Source organism: Rhinatrema bivittatum, chromosome 4, assembly GCF_901001135.1.
Source record: "Rhinatrema bivittatum chromosome 4, aRhiBiv1.1, whole genome shotgun sequence".
Lineage (NCBI taxonomy): Eukaryota > Metazoa > Chordata > Amphibia > Gymnophiona > Rhinatrematidae > Rhinatrema > Rhinatrema bivittatum.
The window spans coordinates 453,279,840-453,301,428 of record NC_042618.1 but is presented as its reverse complement, the minus strand read 5'-3'; the positions used below and the strand labels follow the sequence as shown (position 1 = coordinate 453,301,428).

The window sequence follows — 21,589 nt, the reverse complement described above, 5'->3', positions numbered from 1 at the left end:
TTCCCTCAGATAGTTGAAGTTCTATGCAATGGTTTTGTGGCTCAAGTTCTCCTGCGTTGAGTCCAGCATCCCATGGAGGAGCTGTGGTGACCTTCCCCATAGGTAACACTCTGCTGAGGGGGGAGGTCTTGAACCTGCAGCTCCAGGATTCATTCACAACTGTTGACGCTCACACAGTTGGAGGTAAGTTCCCTCAGTTTGATCCCTCATGTAGACTGGTCCAGGCTAGTTCAAAATGGAGCCACAGTGTTTACAGCCATGCTTCTTGGGATCTCTCCCTTCAATCTTGACATTTTTTCTATAATTTTACCCTGTCTAGGAGATTAACTGTCCTTTGGAGTAGTCATAGAAGTTTAACGAGCAAAGTTCAAAGGCCAGCTACGAATACTTATCAGAAGCCCTCAATACCAGTCCCGGTAGGGGCCTTTTCAAAGGCTACAGGCAATCTGCTCAGGCAGCTCTCTCCCTTCCTCAGGGAGAGAGTATTCCAGGACAATGGTTTTGGCTACTGTGTAATTGCCACGTTCCCTCACAGTGACTCTTGGAGTCTTATGCTCTGGGTGATCAGATATCATTCAGGGGTACTTCTCTGTCATCCTCAGTGTAGGTATTAGGGGGATGGTATTAGGCTGGTTCAGTCATCCCTTGAAAAGAGGTCAGGGGATGTTCAGTTTCCTGTTTTTCTGATTCCTGTGCAAAATGGCAGACCTCATCTTAGGCAGTTTTCAACATGGATACACAGAGGTGTTCCCCCTTATCTCCTCCAAATATTTCACACATGCATTATCCTGGATTCATTGCTGACAGCTGTCAGGCTGTCCACTTGTGCTAACCATGACTCCAAGTATTTGCTGGTCAAAGGGTAGTAAAGGCCTTTTGAATATCACTGAGCTTGAAGACGGGTATTGCGGGCAGTTAAGGCAGCATCTGACCGGCCTGTATGGGAAGAGGGCAGTTAGGAAATATTTTGACTGTTCCATCACTAAAAAAAAAAAAGGGTGAAATCCCGGCATGCACATGCTCTGAATTTATGCCGTCTCCCTCACCCCTCCACCACCTCCTATCATCTGTATATTTCACCACCTAACAATGCAGGAAAACGTGCACACCCAGGCAATTTGCAAGTCTACCCCTCCTTACATAAGGAGAAGGCCATGCAGCTCGGGAGAGAGGAAAAGGGAGTGAGCATACATGGGGAAACAAGCACACACTTCTGCGCATACACGCAAGGCGACCTCTCCCTCAGGAGTTTAACAGACAAAGCTGGTTTCCCTTGAGCGTATTCTGCAAGAAGGGAATGGCAGAACACACACTGCAGACTAGCCTGAGATCTGGCTGGGACAGGAGCGCAGGACCAAAAATGGAGAAGAAAAGGGGTCCAGTGCCAAAAAGGAGGAGATGGACAAAGAGCCAGGAGCAGAAGGACAGAGATAGCTGACAGGCGGGCCAAGAGCAAGGCCCAGTGCGCGAAGCAGAATTGGTGGTGGCCACAGGCAATTCATGTCAGAAGTCACTGCCAGAGGGAGCCGCTCCCAGTGCAACAACTGTGGTGACAACTCTGGGTGAAAGTTCCACTGACCAGCTGATACCTCGTCCCATCGATTTTATGCCCTCGGAGGTCACCAGGACATTGGCACCATGGATGGAGCAAGCGAGCATGTAGGCACATCAGAGTCAATCGTGGGCATTGGTTGGATATCAGGCCAATCAGGTGCCAGGAAGTTCACAATGGGGCACTGGGTCAAGTTGGGGGGGGGCCCCCATGCTCATGCAGCAGTTCACCCACCCTGCGCCTACTTCGGGGCCAAGATGTGAAACCTTACCCATGGGTGGGCAGGACATGGCTAAGTGATCCCCAGCATTCTACCATGGGTACCCCAGCCCATACCCAGAACCAACGCCGGTATGGCAGCAATGGATGGGACAAGGACTGGTCCCATACCAGTGGACCACGGGACTCTCAGCAGTCAGCACTTCATCAGTGGGCAGGCCTCAGGGCAGAGGCATACACAGGAGCATCTGTTCTGCCTCTGCAGGGAGACAGGCAGAATCAGGGTCCATTGTCGGGACAGTGCCAGTGTAGATAGCCAGCAACGACCAAACACTTCAAGAGGACAGTAGCCCTCCAAAGGGTGTGTTGGCTGAGGGACGGAATGAGGGACAAGAAAGAGGAAGTGAAGGAGAGGTGCAGAAATGCAAAATAAGAGACAAAGAAGAAGAGTAAGAGGAAAGGCAGAGTAGGATCTAGTTCAGATGACTTTTTGGACCAGGGGGAATCAAACAGTTCCTCAGGGAGCAGCCCTGAGCAACTGGCAGCTGAGGCAGCCAAAACAGCCAGAGCATGCCCCCTCCCCCACTTTAACGACATTGTCGCAATTATGGGAAAGCATCCCAAAGTCCTTGAGGTAAAAAATCAGGAGGTGTATTTACATAGACATATTTAAAATCATGGAAGGGAGGAGAAGAAGGGCTAGGGACAAAAAAGCAAAATAACAAGAAGGAAGAGACAGCTGGACCCAACAGGGCGGTACCTAGGAACATAATTCTTTGGAAGTCCAAGTGATTCGGAGGTCCCTGAAGGGGATCCCGCGGATTGGTCCTCCGACTCTTCCTTTTCCTCGGAGTCTCACGTGAGTCTCACGGAGTCTCACGACCCAGACCCTTCACAGGGGTCGGGGAAGCGGGCTTGGCCTGTCCAGGCGTCGGATCCTGCTGAGGGGCCCCAGCCTTTCAGACTGCGGGCCCCGTGGGGAGATCCGGATAATTCTACAGACACCAATGAGCCAGAGGAGCAACAGGGGGACCAGGACCCGCCATCCCAACCCCCGAGGGGGGGTGAGGGGGACGGTGAGCAGTTAACAGGTAGCCTGAGTGGTACCAATGGGGCAGACGGGGATGACCCCAAAGCAGTACGTCTCTTTAGGCGAGATGAGTTGGGGCCCCTTATCCCGGCAATTCTTGGAGAGTTAGGCATACAGTTGCCGCAGGCACAGTCCAGGCTGGGGACTACAGACCCAGTGGTCTTGGGCCTGAGAGGTCCTCCATCCGCCTTTCCATTGCATTTTTCAGCGTCAGATTTACTCTTCAAGGAATGGGATACCCCGGATTTGGGACTTAAGGTGGCTAAAGCGATGAATAAGCTCTACCCTCTGGCTGAGGAGGTGTTGGAGCTGTTGAAAGTCCCAAAGATATATTCGGCTGTGGCGGCGGTCACAAAGAAGACCACCATCCCGGTTACCACTCTTAAGGATTTACAAGATCGAAAGCTTGAGATACAGCTTAAAAAGATATTTGAAGTCTCCGCACTAGGGATTCATGCGGCTATCTGCAGTAATTTCTCTTTGCGAGTGGGACTTCGGTGGGTTCAACAGTTGTTGGCCAACGAATCTCTTTCACCGGAAGAAGCACTTCAGGCGGGGCATTTAGAGGCGGTGATTGCCTATAGTGCGGATGCCTTTTATGATTTACTTCGCACATCGGCTAGATCCATTGTTTCGGCGGTGTCGGCGCGACGCTTGTTATGGCTCCGCCATTGGGCGGCGGATGTGTCATCTAAAGCCGGGTTAGGTTCTCTGCCATTTAAGGGCAAGTTGTTGTTTGGCAAAGAATTGGAGGATCTGATTGAGTCTCTAGGCGAGAAAAGGTGCATCGCCTGCCGGAGGACAGACCAAGGTCTAGAGGGGCTCCTCCATCCCGTTTTCGTGGAGGTCGGAGACCTCGGAATTTGCGAGGGTTGGTTTCCTCTTTTCGTCATAGTGCCAATCAGCAGCAGACGTATTCACAGTCCTTTCGCGGGCGCCGCTTCGGTCGACCAGGGGCCGGTCAGAATGCACAGAGTGGTAAGCCTTCGCAATGATGTACAGCCGGTCCACGCCTCGGTGCCAGTGGTCGGAAGCAGATTGTCTTAGTTTTACGAGGAGTGGATCAGAATCACCTCGGATCAGTGGGTCCTAGAGGTGATAAGTCAAGGTTATGCGTTAGATTTTGCACGGCAGCCCCGCCAGTGTTTCCTGGTATCACCTTGTGGTTTTTCAGACAAACGCTGAGCAGTAAGGGAGACACTGAGATGCCTTCGCGACCTCGGTGCGATTGTGACGGTTCCGCCGCACGACCTTTGCAGAGGCCGGTATTCCATTTATTTCGTAGTACCAAAGAAGGAACCTTTCGTCTGATTCTCGACTTGAAAAGCGTCAACAAGGGTCTGCGAATACCTCACTTTCGTATGGAGACCCTAAGGTCCGTGATCGCTTCGGTGAGGCAAGGAGAGTTTCTAGCATCCCTGGACCTCATGGAAGCATATCTTCATATCGGAATCCGTGCAGATCACCAGCGATTCCTAAGGTTCGCCATGATGGGACAACATTACCAGTTCCAGGCGTGGCCGTTCGGCCTCGCCACCGCATCTCGAATGTTCACCAAGATTATGGTGGTGGTAGCAGCGCATCTTCACAGAGGTTTTCTGGTACACCCGTATCTGGACGATTGGCTGATTCGAGCAAAGTCGGAGAGGCTTTGTCAGGAAGCGGTTCAATGGGTGATTCACTTGTTACAAAAGCTAGGCTGGGTGATCAATACGACCAAAAGTCACCTGGTTCCTTCTCAGTCTCTGGAGTTTTTGGGAGCCTTGTTTGACACTCGTTGGGGAATGGTGTCTCTCAGGCGGGCACGCATGATCAAGTTACAGGATCAAGCTCTGTGCTTGTTAGCCAAGCCCATGCCAATAGTCTGAGATTACCTTCAGATGTTGGGATCCATGACTTCGATGTTGGAATTGGTTCCCTGGGCTTTTGCTCATATGCGTCCCTTACAGTCAGCGTTGCTTTCCCGGTGGAATCCGGTGTCGGAACTATTTCATCTGCCTTTACCACTAAACCAGTCGGCTCGGTCCAGCATGGATTGGTGGTTGTGTCCGGACAACTTGAGCAGAGGAGTGCCGTTGGCGGTTCCCTCCTGGACAGTGGTCACCACGGATGCCAGCTTGTCCGGTTGGGGAGCGGTTTGTCTTTGGAAGTCAGTACAGGGGATATGGTCCCCGCAGGAAGCTGATTGGTCCATCAATCGTTTAGAGACCAGGGCGGTTCGCCTGGCCCTACAGGCCTTCCTTCTGCTGGTTTGAGGCAAGTCTGTCAGGGTTCTGTCAGACAATGTGACCACGGTAGCCTACATCAACTGACAGGGGGGGTACCAAGAGTCAACCAGTGGCATCTGAAGCTCGTCAATTGATAGCGTGGGCGGAACAGCATCTGTGCAGCATTGCAGCCTGATATAGTGCCGGGGTAGAGAATGTTCAGGCAGACTTTCTCAGTCGCAATCGCCTAGACCCTGGAGATTGGGAACTCGCGGAGGATGCATTTCGACTCATCTGCGCACAGTGGGGGACGCCCGCCCTGGACCTGATGGCGACATTCAAGAATACCAAAGCTCCGCTTTTCTTCGCGCGTCGCCAGGAGACGGGAGCGGAGGACGTGGACGCTCTGGTGTTGCCTTGGCCGACGGATGTCCTACTTTATGTCTTCCCTCCATGGTCTCTCATCGGCAGGATTCTGCGACGCATAGAGTTATACCCGTCGGAAGTGGTACTCGTAGTTCCCGAATGGCTGCGACGCCCTTGGTTTGCGGACCTACGAAACCTGGCCTTAGAGGAGCCCATTTGGTTCCCGTATGTTCCGGATCTTCTTCATCAGGGACCCGTTTGTTTCGATCAGGTCGAACGCTTTTGTCTAGCGGCATGGCTTTTGAGAGGCGAAGGCTGAAGTGCAGAGGGTATTCGGATGCAGTAGTAACCACCCTCCTATGGTCCCGCAATGTTTCTATGTCGTTGTCTTATGTGTGGATCTGGAAGATATTTGAGACATGGTGCCTTGATCGGGAGGTGGTACCTACCCATGCGTCCGTTCCCGATATTTTGCTTTTTTTCCAGGATGGTTTGGCAAAGGGTCTCTCATATAATTCCTTGTGTGTTCAGGTGGCGGCACTGGCGTCGTTGCGTGCTAAGGTCCAAGGGGTTCCCTTGGCATCTCATCCAGATGTGGTTCGATTTCTTAAAGGAGCTAAACATTTGCGGCTGCCGTTGCAACGGCCTTGTCCTTCCAGGAATCTGAATCTGGTATTAAAGGCTTTGTGCGGCGCTCCCTTTGAGCCTCTTCGCAGGTCCACCTTGAAGGATTTGACTCTGAAGATGGTGTTCCTGGTGGCTATTGTCTCGGCGAGGCAGGTTTCCGAGCGGCAAGCCCTGTCTTGTCGGGATCTATTCTTACAGATTTCTGAGACGGGGGTGTCGCTTCGTACAGTTCCTTCCTTTCTCCCTAAGGTTGTGTCTGCCTTTCATTTAAATCAGACGGTAGAACTACCTTCGTTTTCAGATATGGACAGGGCGGATCCCTTGGACAAGAACTTGCGGAGGTTGGATGTTCGACGGACGTTGTTGCATTACCTGGAACTTACCAAAGCCTTTCAGGTATCAGACTACCTTTTCGTGCTTTGGAGTGGGCTTCGAAGTGGTAATACGGCTTCCAAGACTACTTGCTCGCTGGTTGAAGGAGACTATAAGTTCTGCATATATGTTGCAGGGTAGGTCTCTGCCAGTGGGTCTGCGTCTTGGGCGGAATACCAACAAATTTCATCAGAGGAGATTTGTAGAGCAGCGACATGGAAGTCCTTACATATGTTCGCCCAACATTATCGATTGGAAGTTAAGGCTCCAGGCAACAAGGGCTTTGGAGAAGGGGTGCTCAGAGCGGGCCTCTCCGATCCCATCCCATTTAAGGACAGCTCTGGTACATCCCAGGAGTCTGGACTGATCCGGCTACGTACAGGGAAAAGAAAATTGGTTCTTACCTGATAATTTTCGTTCCTGTAGTACCACGGTTCAGTCCAGAGTCCCACCCATCTGTTCTTTCATGAAAAGGGAGAGTCCGTACTGCTGGTTTTTTTCTCGTTACAGATCAATCCTGTATGTCCTGTTATCGATGGCTCGGGTTCTGTTCCCATTTGGGGGTTTGTTGAGTCAGTTGCTGTTGTTAGGTTACTGTATATAGTTTGGTGCTTTTTTGGAATCCATTCTGCTTTGACATTAAGTAATACTGCCAGACTGTAGGTGGCACCAGCCTAGATAAGGCGGAGTTTTGTTTGTAGGGGGGGGGGGAAAAACCCAGGAGTCTGGACTGATCCGTGGTACTACAGGAATGAAAATTATCAAGTAAGAACCAATTTTCTTTTCTCCCAGGACAACAGGATGTTAGTCCTCACAAAACCCACCCACCACCCCGCAGAGTTGGGTTCACTTATGCTTTCTTATTTTATTTTTCGCTCGTACTTTTTACTAAAATGAGACTGAAGGGGGACCCCTGCTGGATGCAGGGTTGGTGGCATGCTGGGCATGCTCAGTGAGCCAGTCAAAATTCTAGAAACTTTAACAGAAGTTTTCCGTGATTGGGTCCATCCTGATGATGTTACCCACATGTGAGGACTAACATCTTGCTGTCCTGGGAAAACACCTGTTACAGGTAAGCAACTCTGCTTTACATTTTTTTTTAAATTGATATGACTTCTGGGCTATGATTAAAAAGATAACTGTGAGAAAAGATAGCAGCGTCAGTTGTATACTTTAAATTTCTTTAACTACACATATGACTGCCCCTTAATGTATTAATAACTCAACTGGTTTTATGTAAGATTTTTTCATATTGTTTTACACAGTTCGTTGTTATATATTTCTTCATAACGTTTTAAACAATCTTACAGTATTTTATATATTTAACAAATATATACTTAAACATAGACAGAGGGCTTGGTGTCCTATAGCATTTTTCTCATCTTGTGTGTTTGAGAAAAATGCTTAGTACATAGGCTCCTCAGGCATAAGAGTAGACAGGGGTAATATGGTTGTTGTGAATCGCTGTGAGGCTTTGGTAACGTGTCCAACTAACCAGGCAAGGATTAGGAACATTATTTAAATGGATAAAGCCAGCTATTTTACTCACGAAAGGAATATTGTTTAATGCAAAGAAACAGTAAACTAATTAAACAATGTAATCCTTTTTATTTCTGTATAAGAATTGGAATGAAAAGGTACACTCTATGAGCTCAAATATAATCCAGATATACAGACTCGAATGCATTTAATTGATTTTAAAATCACAGTTGTGTGATTATAATAATCCAGAAAATCTGGAAATAAATGCCAAAGTCCCTGGTTATATTGAGCTATTTGTCATTTGTCCCCTAGTTTTCAGAGTATTATTCTGACCCAATAAACTCTGCCCTCTGGTGATTACTTCTATTATGGGCTTTATAATCACAATCATGTCTGTAATCACCACCATCAACAATCTATGGAGCCACGAAAATATAAGCAAGACAAGTATTTTTGTTAGTTTAGGTCTATTTGTAGGATTGTTCAAATTTGTAGGATTTCAGATTACAGCTCTCTAGCCACCCGTGCTCTCTGTTTTTCTTTCCTTCAGTGCTTTTTTTGAGCGTTTAAGGAAGTCACACCCAGTCAGATAGATGTTCTTAATTACCTGATTGGATGGATTAGCTGTCTCCCTACTACTTAGATTTACGATTCAGCCTACTTACATGCCTTTAAGAGACCCACACTCGTACAGATTGTAACTTCATATATATATTCTATGGTTGACTCTTGCATAATGTATATATTGAGTGGAGGAGTGGCCTAATGGTTAGATCAATGGGCTGCAAACCAGTTCAAATCTTGCTGCTGTTCCTTATGACCTTGGGAAGGGAGAGAGAATCACAGCCAGCATTCCACCCTATTCAACATATACCTACTACCACTCTGCCATCTCCTCTCTGAGCTTGGTCTTCCGCACTTTATATATGCGGACGATGTACAAATCCTCATACCTGTTACTGATACCTTACCCAAAGCCCTTAATACATGGGAAACTGCCCTCCTCTCAATCAACAATCTCCTCACTAACCTCAACCTTGCTCTCAACACATCCAAAACAGAACTCACGATAATATCACCCCAACACAATACTAACAATATCCCCTCCCCCTACACGCCCCCTCCACAAGTTCCTTTTCGCAACACATACGAGACCTAGGCATCATACTTGACAATCAACTTAATCTAAAAAAATGTATCAACTCCACACTAAAAGAATGCTACTTCAAACTTCAAAACTTAAAAAAACTAAACCCCCTCCTACACCTCAACGATTTCTGTACAGTACTCCAGTCTACCATCCTTTCAAAATTTGACTACTGCAACACCATCCTCCTAGGCCTTCCCAAAAACACTACCTACCCCCTTCAAATGCTACAAAATGCTGCTGCCCGGATTCTCACCAGCACTCGCAAAAATGTCACCCCTATTCTCAAAGAACTACACTGGCTCCCAATCTCATCCCAGATCTACTATAAGACCCTCTCCATTATACACAAATCCCTACATAACCAAAATATGCACTGGTTTAACAACTCCCTACTATTTTGCACCCCTACTAGATCCACCAGATCGCAATACTTGCCAACACTACACACACCATCACCTAAACTCACACATCTCACCACCACGAAAGAACGTGCCTTATCCATTGCAGGACCTGCAATATGGAATACCATGCCAACCGACCTGTGCCAAGAACACTGTCCAAAAAAATTCAAACAAAAATTTAAGACTTGGCTATTCAAGCAGGCATATACTTGAAACTGTTTTGCTGACCTACCACCTTCTTGACATCCTCCTCCACTCTCCCTGCCCTTTTCATTCTACCCCTCCTCGCCCTACAAACGTCTCATGCCTCACTATACTATTCATTTTATTTAAATGCTTTTTCTTTTTTTTTTCTCTTACCCCTCCTCCCCCAAGAAATTTCTTATTATATACTATATTATATACCTAAACTAAATCACTAGTTAATAATGCATTTCTCCTTTCTTTTGCAATACCTTTGTTATTGTAATATTTGGTCATTGTTTTAGTTACTTTTCTAATTTAGTTCTAATTTGGTTTTAAACACAGTTATTTGTAAAGCCTTTTATGCTGCATTTCATGCTCCTTGTAAACCGATGTGATGTTCCCAATGAATGTCAGTCTATAAAAAACTTTAAATAAATAAATAAATAAATAAATATATATATATATATATAAATATTTAGGGGTAGATTTTAAAAAGCATTTACTCGAGCAAAACTGGTTTTTGCTCGAGTAAATATACTTTACTCAAGTAAGTGGGCTTTTCAAAATTGCTACAATATATGCCATTGAATTGTCCATAGGATTTACTCAAGTAAGTGCACTTTACTCGAGTAAATAGCTTTTGAAAATTGCTACGATAGTATGTCACATTTACATGCGTAACTCCTTTGAAAATGAAACCCCATAATAAGCAAAACTATGAGCAATCTTTCAATAGTAGTTAGCCAGTTTTAAAAAGGTATAATTTATCGGTTTTAGATGGAGAATTTTTAGTTGTGTATTTCTTATTTATTTTTATGTTGAATTTTATTATTGTAATACATTATGGAGCGGATTTTAAAAGGGTTATACGCGTGTGAGCCTATTTTGCATAGGCCCGGCGACGCGCGCAAAGACCTGGGACACAAATATGTCCCGGGGCTTTGTGAAAGGGGCAGGGCGGGGGTGGTCCGGGGGCGAGGTGGGGGCGGGAACGAGGCCTCCGGCACAGCAGCTGTGCCAGGGGATCGCGCGCCAGCAGCCAGCCGGTGCACGCAAGTTACGCCTGCCAGAGGAAGGCATAACTTACAAAATAAAGGTGGGGGGGATTTAGGTAGGGCTAGGGTGGCGGGTTAGATAGGGGCAGCCAGGGGAAAGTGGGGGGGGGGGGGCCCGAAGGAAAGTTTCCTCTGAGGCCGCTCCGATTTTGGAGCGGCCTTGGAGGGAACGAGGAAAGCCATCGGGGCTCCCCTAGGGCTCGGTGTGCACAACGTGCACTAGTGTGCACCCCCTTGCTCGCGCCGACCCTGGATTTTATAACATGCGCGCGGCTTCGCGCGCATGTTATAAAATCAGGCGTACATTTGTGCGTGCCGGGTAGCGCGCACAAATGACCCACATGCATGTATGTTTAAAAATCCAGCCCTATATGTGCTAGGACATTCCAGATTTTATTGTGATTATATTTTGTTTTTATTGTAAACTGCTTTGATATCATATGAATGGCAGTATAACAAGTTTAATAAACTAAACTAAACTAAGTCACTTCACCCTCCATTGTCTTAAGTACAAATTAAAAAGTTAACTTTCAAAGAACCCCGCTCGGCCCCATATACATGCGTATATGGGCATGTAGATATCTTCTATAGAATTTTATAATCTATGTGTATCTAATTTGTACAGATTATATCTGCCCCCACCATATGTGCATGTTTCAGTACTGTGAATATTTGCAAAGCATTCAAAGAGCATACTTTCTTTACCTATTTTTTAAATATTTGTGCATAACTTTTGCATGCAAAAGTTATGCACATGCAAAAAAAACTTGTACCTTCACCAATTCACTGAAATCCTTCTCCTATTTCACCCTAAACACCCACCAGTTTACCCAGATATCTCACCCAAAAATAGCAGACAACAGATAAGTTTGATATTAATTGCACCAGTTAATTAGCAGGTGTAAAATTGCATGAATAAGTTGCCTAATGTATTCACGTAAATCTACTATAAAATAGCAATTTACATGTGGTCCTCATAGTCCCGCCTCAGAATACCCCTTTTTTGTACGGGTAAATTTTTATGCAAAACTGAAAATATTTACATACTTTTTATTACCGGTGTATATTCAGTACTTCTGTCAATTCCCAACTGCAAATTGACTTTATTTTGTTGCAGGAAGGTTAACATAAACAGCATCCAAACAGCATTACTAAATGATTTTCTGCTGGTTCCCTCCACAAAATCTCTGTGATGCAGTAGGATGGCTCTGTTGCATGTCTGTCAGATGGCAGGACAGTCATCACTTACAATATAATAAACTTGCCATACAGTGTATCTCCTTAACTCTTTTCCCTTGAGAACATGGCATATGTACAAAAGACTTCTGTTTCTGTAAAGCAGTACCAAGGTAACTGTTTGTTTATATGACAGAAAAGGGTTCTGGGTTGCTTTATTCTAGTTTTAAGAATAGTGGTTGTAGCTAATTTTTTCTGCCTTAGTCTAAAATGTTAAATTTTTTCACAGCACAATACATGCCATAGGAAGAAGTGACATTGGAGTTAACTGTAACAAAGATCTCCAGATAGGCCAGTGCTCCTGCCTTACCACAATACTGTTCATTTTGCATACTCCGGAAAAGAAACAATTGTGATTATGTTTACTCTAAATATAATTGTGGTTAAGTTGCTTTCATGCATTTTCAGTTCTTGTACTGTTTGTTATAAGCAAATGAAAATCCATTTTCTGAATGTAATAGATTTTTACTGTATAAATTCAGTTGTCATCAGCTGCTGGAAAATAGCTGTGACTTAGAATGCTACAACTGCATGAGACAGGGCTTTTTAATATAAAATATTATCCAACAGGAAATATTATCTTTATACTGTACTGAAACGTTGGGAACTTGATTATCTAAATTCTAGCACATTTAATCCCTATAGGTAGAAATCGTTTGTTAATGCTTTATGAGCAGTGTTAAAAGAAAACGCAGCTTCTTTAGTTTTTTTAAAGATGAAAAGCTAAATCAAATAGCTGCTGGCAATTTAAGACTGAAGATCTTACATAGGGACGGTAACTTTCAAAGCAGCACTCAGCGTGCCAAGATACACAATCATATTATAACATACGCGCGCATATGCGCACATTATAAACTAGCCTGGCTTGCACGCATAGGCTCATAAATCCTGCTTCTCCTGCGTAAGTCTGGGAATTTTAAAAGAGGCACGTGTTCCTGCCATTTTCAGTTTAACCAGTTCGGCCACCAATTCACCCAGGTAACAGCTGTGTCCTCCAACCCCCCCCCAGTTTGATAGTCTACACTCCCCTCAGTTACCCCAGATCCTTCAAACCCTCAGAAATGGCTTCCTCGTTTTATTTTATTACCTGCACGTCCTCCATAGCAGAAGTAAAGTCACACAGCGGGGGATCTCAGTGCGCGCTGGAGCTCGAAAGTATTTATGCACACATCTCTTGGCCAGGCACTGAAATGCCCAGACCATGCCCACATCCCACCCCTTATTGGAAACTTTTCATATGTGCGTGCAGCTGGTTTTACATGCGTATCTAGGTGTTTTTTAAATTAGGGTCAGTGTGCGTCAGCACAACTTATTCACAGATTCCCTGATTGATGTGCATGCCAGGCTTTTAAAATTCACCTTTAAGAGAGCAATTTTCAAAGGCATTTACCTGGGTAAAGACTGATTAGTTGTAGAAAACTGGTCCAATTGAAAATTGCCCTCCTCCACTCAGTTAAGTGTATGCGCAAGTTTCCACGTTGCATATAATCATAGCCAGTTAAACAGAGATTTTCTGTGGGGTGGGGGGAGATGTATGTTTTATATCAGGGGAGAAAAATACGCATAAAGGTAGATTTTAGAAGCATTGCTCATGCAAAAATTGCCCCATACAACGCATATGTAGGCTGTTTGCGATCAATGCAAATTTAAGAAGCAAGGAAGTATGCACATCAAGAATAAGGAGGCAGGCAGAAAAGGGGCCCAACACACAAAAACATTTTGCAAGGCTGGAGATTTTGGGCCAGGGGGATCCTGGGGTGGGGGAGAGAGAGAGCCTCTTTTAAAGAGGCAATCTGACACTCAATATATCTCCCAATGTGAGAGGGGCACATTCAACTCAGGGTGGTTTTTGGGTGGGGCGTTTGTTACATTGCTCTGCCTAGGGCGCAAGGGTCTGTCGACCCTTGTAACACTGCTCCCCCCCCCAAAAAAAAAAAAAACTCATCCTGAGTTGAAGGTGCTTCTCTTACATTGGGAGATATAGAGAGTGTCAAGTTGCCTCTTTAAAAGGGTCTTTCTCTCTCTCTCTCTGTCGTCAGGTGTGAGTATGCGCGTAAAGGCTCTACACATATACACGGTAGGGTTATTTTAAATGTTATGCATGTACTTGCTTGCATGCCCAATGTGCGCACTCCTTTTAAAATTTACTTAATAATTTCAAGTTTCATATCCTTGCCATTTCTCCTTTCTTCTAGTTTATACATATTTAGATCCATAGGTCTCATCTCATATGATTTTTGGTGCAGAAACCACACCAATGATATTTAAGAGTCTATTTATTTATCTATTTATTGTGATGGGGTACAGGCTGGCTCAGGGGAGAAAAACCCCGGACTGGATCACCCCAGGGAGAGCCCGGAGCAGAGCTAGACAACAGAAGTTGCCAGTGAGCCGGGGGAAGACTACATTTCCCAGGTTCTTTGAGCCTCAGCTAACCCAATGGGAAAGAGACAGAGTTGATGGTGCAGCTGAGCAGAACCCCAGGGCAGGGCACACACCTGAACCCATGATTGCTGAGGAGAGAGAGACACGGAAGATACGTGTGGGTTAAAAGAAGAATGCAGCTCCTCAGAGGAGGAGGAAGTCATGGAAATGGAGGTCCCTGCAGGGGAAAGGTCTGATGCAGACATGGAGATAGAGTGAGTAAGGATTACTCGGGGTTTCGTTGCGTTTTTTTTGCCTGATTTTGGGCAGCCTTGCGCGCGCAGACCCCGGATTTTAATGAATACGCGCAGCTACGCGCGATTCTATTAAAATCCCGTGTACTCTTGTTCGCGCCTGGTGTGCGAACAAAAGTACCAGTGTGCGCGGATTTATAAAATCTGCCCCTTATGTTCTTATGCTCCCTTTTTCATAACATGTGGGAATATGTTAAACAGCACTGGTCCCAGTACAGATCCATGGGACCACTAATTACCTTTTGTTATTGCAAAAACTGACCATTTAGTCCTATTCTGTTTCTGTCTTTTAACTATTTACTAATCCATATTAGGACATCACCTCATGTCCCATGAGCTTTTAATGTTCTAAAGGTTCTCTTATAAGGGACTTTGTCAATTGCCTTTGGTAAATCCAGATACTCAATATTGACTGGCTCATCCTGTAGGGAGAATTCAGACCAACATTTTCTGAGTAGGTCTTAAAGGAGCTCATTCTCTCTGCCCAAAGAAAATGGAAAACAGACAGCAAAGTATTATGGACATTCTTCTATTTGTGCTGAGACTGAAAAATACTGACCTTGTAGGAGGAATGCATACATTGTAAAACCTATCCTGGCATGGATGCCAGTTTGTTTCCTGTTAGCTCTACTGAAGCAAAGAGCTTTGATACTGATTGGAGTATATTTATCACTAATGGCATTTTGAAACTATGCAGGTCTCTCTGCTAAATTGAACTCACCACTTTTATTAAAAAAAAAAAAAGAAGAAAAAAAAGAGTGTGAAACTCCCATTCAGAGAGCAATGTTTGGCCCTTATCCATATGCATTGACTGTGTATGCATTATGCAGATAGACTGCTATAATGTAAGTGAAACAAAGGAACAAGGGGGGGGGGGGGCACCATCATCAAAGAAAGCATGCCATCCAAAAGCTCTCCCCAAGTGACAGACTACACCTTGGGGGACCAGAAGAAGTATGTACACAGCTCAGCCTGATCTCTGGAATAGAGTGTCACTGCTCAGTGCCTGCGCTCAGCTACCAGACCTGCACAGATGCTGATGCTTTCACAAAAAGAAGTTACCTGACTCCTTTAACTGCTGTTTCCCAGCATGGTCAGAAAGCAAACTCTATTAATTAAGAGGTCTGAAGTTAGCTGTAGTATGGGTTGATAGATAGTTCTGATTGCTCTGAATTAATTCTATGCAAGTTTCTAGTAAATAAGCTGTAGCGCTACTTCAGAAACTGTAACTGCCTCTAAATTTCAAAATCAACTAAACAATTATTATATCGATCAATTATATTTTAAAAAATAAAACCTTTCAATAAAACCTCTAATTATAGATAAACTTAATGAGTCCTTGTTTTAATTTTAAAAAACTCTGATCGACCATAGTTGGAATAATTAATAAATTCATAAATTCTATGTGTTATACACTGGAGGTTCTAAAAATATGATTACTCTATATTAGTATTGCTACCATTGCTTTTACAATCCTTATCCACATTTTTTTTATCACTTTCAAAAAAATCTAGTAGATTGATAAGCAAAACTTTAGTTTGTTAAATCCATGTTGTCTCTTCCCCATTTAGCCATGTGTATCCATTTGACCAGTAATTTTGTTTTTAAGAATATCTTTTTACCATTTTGTCCAGGAATGAGGTCAGACTCACTAGTTTGTAGTTTCCCAGATCACCCCAGAGCTCTTTTTAAAAATTGGCATTAACTTGGCCACCCTCCAGTCTTCAGAAACAGTGCTTATTTTTAATAACAGATTACAGATTGCTACAGTTTCATATTTGAGTTATTTCAGAGCGCTGGGGTAAATACCATCTAGTCCTGGTGATTTTTTACTCTTTAGTTTGTCACTTAGCTCTAGCCTTCTTCCATTTTCATAGTGATTTACTTCAGTTTCTCTAAATCATCACCATGAAAGAACATTTCCAGTGTAAGTATCTCTCTTTCACTCTTTTTAATGTGTGGATTACAGTTTATCTTTTTTTGCTTTCTTTATTTTTTTCCTGCTAACAACTTGAAAATATTAGCATACTCCCATTTTGCTTCCTTCTTTCTCAATAACTCTGGCACGCCCTTCCACAAATGCATAATGGTAACACCAGCTGTGGGGGGCCTGAGGCACTCTAATTTTGAGGAAGCAGTGCCTGTTCTGAATCATTTGACAAAGAGTTCTCAGTTGAAAGTGGAGGATGATATGCTGGAGGAGGAATTTGCACTTTCTTTTCTTACTCATGCTTTTTCTTATGTTCGGTATCGGGTGCTGCATAGGAAATCAGCATTGGGGCCCCTCTTATCTCATGCATGCACCCTGTACTAGTAGTAAGTGCTTAAAGCTCACCATCACATGGGGCAATGATGCAGGGTGCTGGCTGTGAACTCCAATTTGCTGTCTGCTGAATGTCAGATATGCTGCTGGTACTTTCTTCTGCATGGCTCTGGAGGTGAATGCTGTTCTGCTGCTGTATGTCTAAATGCCTTTGAATCAGAGAGAGTATTAGATGTGATAATCTTAAGAAGGCCAGCAGATCCATTAGGTTACCTCCCATTCAAACCTCTGGACTGATTACTGAGCTGTGCAGTGGGCAGTCCATAAGCCAAATCCCTGTTAACCAAGGGATAATGAACAGCACTGTGCAAGCACGCCATTTAGGGTGGAGCCTCTGCTCTTTCAACTGCATACTAGTGACATTGAACTGGGCTGACTCCAAGCTGTGCTGTCTATTTTCACTTGGAAAAGGGGGCCCTGATGGCAAAGCACTGGAAGGCTCTGTGCTGCACTTACTTGCAATGGTACTGATTATGCACAAAAGTAGGAGGAGGTACATCCCACATCTGATAAAGTGAACTCTGGTCTTCGAAAATTCATGTCTCAATAATTTGGTTAGTCTATAAGGTGCCATTTGCTTCTGTCATTTTTGCTACACCAGATTAATATAGCTACCCCTCTGAAGAATTTCATCACATCCCACTTATGTTCTTCATGCTTGTTGCTGGCTCCAACCTCTTAGGTTCCAGTAGGGCTAAGGAAGGACATTTACTTCTCCTCACCCATATGGGATTGCTTGGCTGTCTACATACTCCTGAGAAACTGCTTCTGTGTATACTGATAAGGAATGGGGAGTGGTACCTGTGGGTGGAAATGCAAAGCTGTGCAAAATACTCAACAGTGTTGTTCTCTCACCTGAAAATTCCCTGCATCCTCCTATTCAGTCCTCCCCCATTGCCCAGAACCCCCTTCCCCATGTGATGTAACGTGGCTGCCTGAGGACTGAACTATCTACATAAGAACAGAATGTTAGGAATTATTAGGAAGAGAATGGTGAATAAAAAAGGAAAATGTCATAATGCCTCTGTATCGCTCCATGGTGAGATCGCACCTTGAATACTGTGTACAATTCTAATCACCGCATCTCAAAAAATATATAGTTGTGATGGAGAAGGTACAGAGAAGGGCAACCAAAATGATAAAGGGAATGGAACAGCTCTCCTATGAGAAAAGACTGAAGAGGTTAGGGCTGTTCAGCTTGGAGAAGAGACGGCTGAGGGGGGATATGATAGAGGTCTTTAAGATCATGAGAGGTCTTGAACGAGTAGATGTGAATCGGTTATTTACACTTTAGGATAATAGAAGGACCAGGGGGCATTCCATGAAGTTAGCAAGTAGCACATTTAAGACTAATCGGAGAAAATTCTTTTTCACTCAATGCACAATTAAGCTCTGGAATTTGTTGCCAGAGGAGGTGATTAGTGCAGTTAGTGTAGCTGGGTTCAAAAAAGGTTTGATAAGTTCTTGGAGGAGAAGTCCATTAACTGCTATTAATCAAGTTTACTTAGGTAATAGCCACTGCTATTAATTGCATCAGTAGCATGAGATCTTCTTGGTGTTTGTGTACTTGCCAGGTTCTTGTGGCCTGGTTTGGCCTCTGTTGGAAACAGGATGCTGGACTTGATGGACCTTTGGTCTGACTCAGCACGGCAATTTCTTATGTTCTTATCTTCTTATGAACATAAAATATGCTATATTTGGTCAGACCAAGGGTCCATCAAGCCCAGTATCCTGTCTCCAACAGTGGCCCATCCAAGTGACAGATTCCTGGCAAGTACCCAAACATTAACAGATCCCATGCTGCTAATGCTAGTAACAAGCAGTGGCTATTCCCTATTGATTAATACCAGTTTATGGACTTCTCCAGGAACTTATCAAAACCTTTTTAAACCCAGCTACACTAGCTTCCTTAACCACATCCTCTGGCAGTGAATTCCAGAGCTTAAATGTGCGTTGAGTGAAAAAGAATTTTCTCCAATTCGTTTTAAATTTGCTACTTGCTAACATCATAGAGTGCCCCTAGTTCTTCCATTATCCAAAAAAGTAAGCAACAATTTCACATTTAACTGTTCAATTGTTTCCATGATTTTGTAGACCTCTATCATATCCCCCCTCAGCCATCTATTCTCCAAGCTGAACAGCCCTAACCTCTTTAGCTTTTCCTCATAGGGGAGCCATTCCATGCCCATTATCATTTTGGTTGCCTCTCTCTGTACTTTCTCCAGTGCAACTATATCTTTTTTGAGATATAGCGACCAGAATTGCACATAGTATTCAAGGTGGGGTCTAACCATTGAGTGAATCAGAGGCATTATGACATCACCTTGTATTTGTCCACATTCTATTTCATCTTCCATATTGGATGCCCAATCTTCCATTCTTGCACCTGCAATTTATCACAACCCACTTGTGATTTAACTACTCTGAATAATTTTGTGTCATCTGCAAATCTGATCACTTCACTCGTCTTACCTCTTTCCAAATCATTTATAAATATATTAAATAGCACCGGTCCAAGTACAGATCTCTGAGGCACTCCACTGTTTACCTTTTCCACTGTGAAAACAGACCATTTAATCCTACTCTCTGTTTCCTGTCTTTTAACCAGTTTGCAATCCAAAAAACGACATCACCTCCTATCCCATGACTTTCTAGTTTTCTTAGAAGCTTCTCATGAGGGCTTTGTCATACGCCTTCTAAAAATCCAAATACACCACATGAGAAGGTCTAGAAGGCTGAAACTGAAATGCTGGGAATTACTGAACTGCAACATTGCCTGCCTTGGATTCTTTTCACACTGCTCTGTTGGCCAATTATATCTCCTTCTCTGGTCTACGTGAGGCTGAGTGGAGTTGTTGCTATGTGATCTGGGTCAAGTAGTGATGATCTGTACCGGGGAGGCCCCAACATGGCCAGGATATGCTGAAAAACATGGATTGGCTTGCAGCCGGCATGACCTCATCAGGCCAGTGGCAATGGCATATTGGTGCTGCTACAGTGTCACTGGGTTGGTGATGTCTTTTCCTGGGCATCATATCGGAAAAGCCCTGATCAAACTGATCCATGTGCAGTTACTGAAGCTGTACTGGTCTGACCATGTCTGGAGACATTCTGAGGAGGGCAACAAAGATACTGTGAATCAGAATTGAGGTTGCTACTCTCTGAGTCTGAACTTTCCCAGCTGCGGTGAAGGTGCCTTCCTGTGGCTGCTCAATAAACATCTATATGTGCCACTCGGGTTGAGGGACACTGAGAGGAAGCAGATGCTGCATATTGTCCCGCAGATGGTGTTTGCGTGATTGCAGCATGGGCAGAATATCTAGATAAGATGGTCAAAAGATAATTGGAAGCCTGTGAACACTTGAAAGCTAGTAAGTCAAATGTGTAATGGCTATGACTGCATCTATTGATAAAAATTATAGTTTTTGGATTATTAGGCCACTTTTCAATGCAGCATACAGCATTATTAGAATTAAGGTACTATAAATGCCTTCATGAAATAGCTTACAATCTAAAGAGTTTACAATCTTAGAGGTAGATTTTAAAAGCCCTGTGTGCGCAAAAGCCGGGGTGATATTCATAGAAATTGCAGCCGTGCTCGCCATGTGGATTTTAAAAGGCGCGCGAGTATGCGCGTATCTCCTAGTATTTGCACAAATCGGGAAGTCAAAAAAGGAGGCGGGTAGTACATGGGCATTCCAGGTCTGTAACCTGAAGTAGGCACGTAAGTATATATGCGCATAAGCACGTGCCGGAGTCCTCTGCTGCGTAACTATACTACTGCTATGGATGGCGCGTATGTAATAAAATAAAAAAATCTAGGCTAGTCACAGAGGTTTTAAGGGTTGGGGCTGTTAGGGTAAAAGAGAGGCTATCTAGCTAGAGGGGTTAGGAATTCCTATCCTTTACCTGGGGAAACTGGTAATTGCGTCGGCGTGCATATCTACTAAAATTCCCCCACTTACACAGTAGAGGCGGTATTTGCTTGCACATATGCATGGCCACATAAAATTGCATGCACATGTACGCCTATATTCACATATGTTATAAAATGGTAGCATCCATTTGTGCGAGCTGGCATATGCGTGTACATGTGCGTCAGTGGGAGAAGTAGGATTTAAACCCTAATTTTGCTGTTTCTCAGCCCATTGCTGTAACCACTTGACTCCTCTTCCTCCTCCTCCTCCTTCTCAATGCCTGTTAACGATAAGAGGGAAGGGATGTGAGCTCCTGAACTTTTGGCCATTAGCCTTGATTCTTCAATGGATTATTATAATTGATTTCAAAATATTAAATAACTTAGTTTCAATTGGAGCAGGTAACATTTTCTTTCTTAGAATTCCCAGATTTCTTAACTAAAAATGTCTGCTTTGAAGGTATAAGTGAACAAAAAATACCCTTTGATTTTTAACCTGTTCTTTTGGTCTAGACCCAGCTGTGCGCTTGGCGTTGTTCAAAACAAATGAAAATAAACATCCCCCTTTGAAACCATCAAAAAAGAAAGAGCCAGAAAGAGTAGAATACTTTCAAGGTAAGAACACGAATTGTATTTATTTTTACAAGTTTTACATGCCTGAAATGTACATCATATGTATTTTAATAATGTTAAACCTTGCCTGGTAGTATTATGTACTAGACTGAATCA

General features: G+C 44.1%; 1 protein-coding gene across 5 annotated transcripts in view; it reads left to right on the top strand.

Moving 5' to 3' along the window:
- The window catches only part of LRRIQ1 (leucine rich repeats and IQ motif containing 1), a 455,984-nt gene that overhangs the window by 252,434 nt on the left and 181,961 nt on the right, over positions 1–21,589 (top strand). For all 5 annotated transcript variants that reach the window (XM_029597082.1, XM_029597083.1, XM_029597081.1 and 2 more), the window contains one exon: positions 21,374–21,475. In XM_029597082.1, the coding sequence (XP_029452942.1) occupies positions 21,374–21,475 (102 nt within the window). The remainder of the gene's footprint in view (positions 1–21,373; positions 21,476–21,589) is intronic.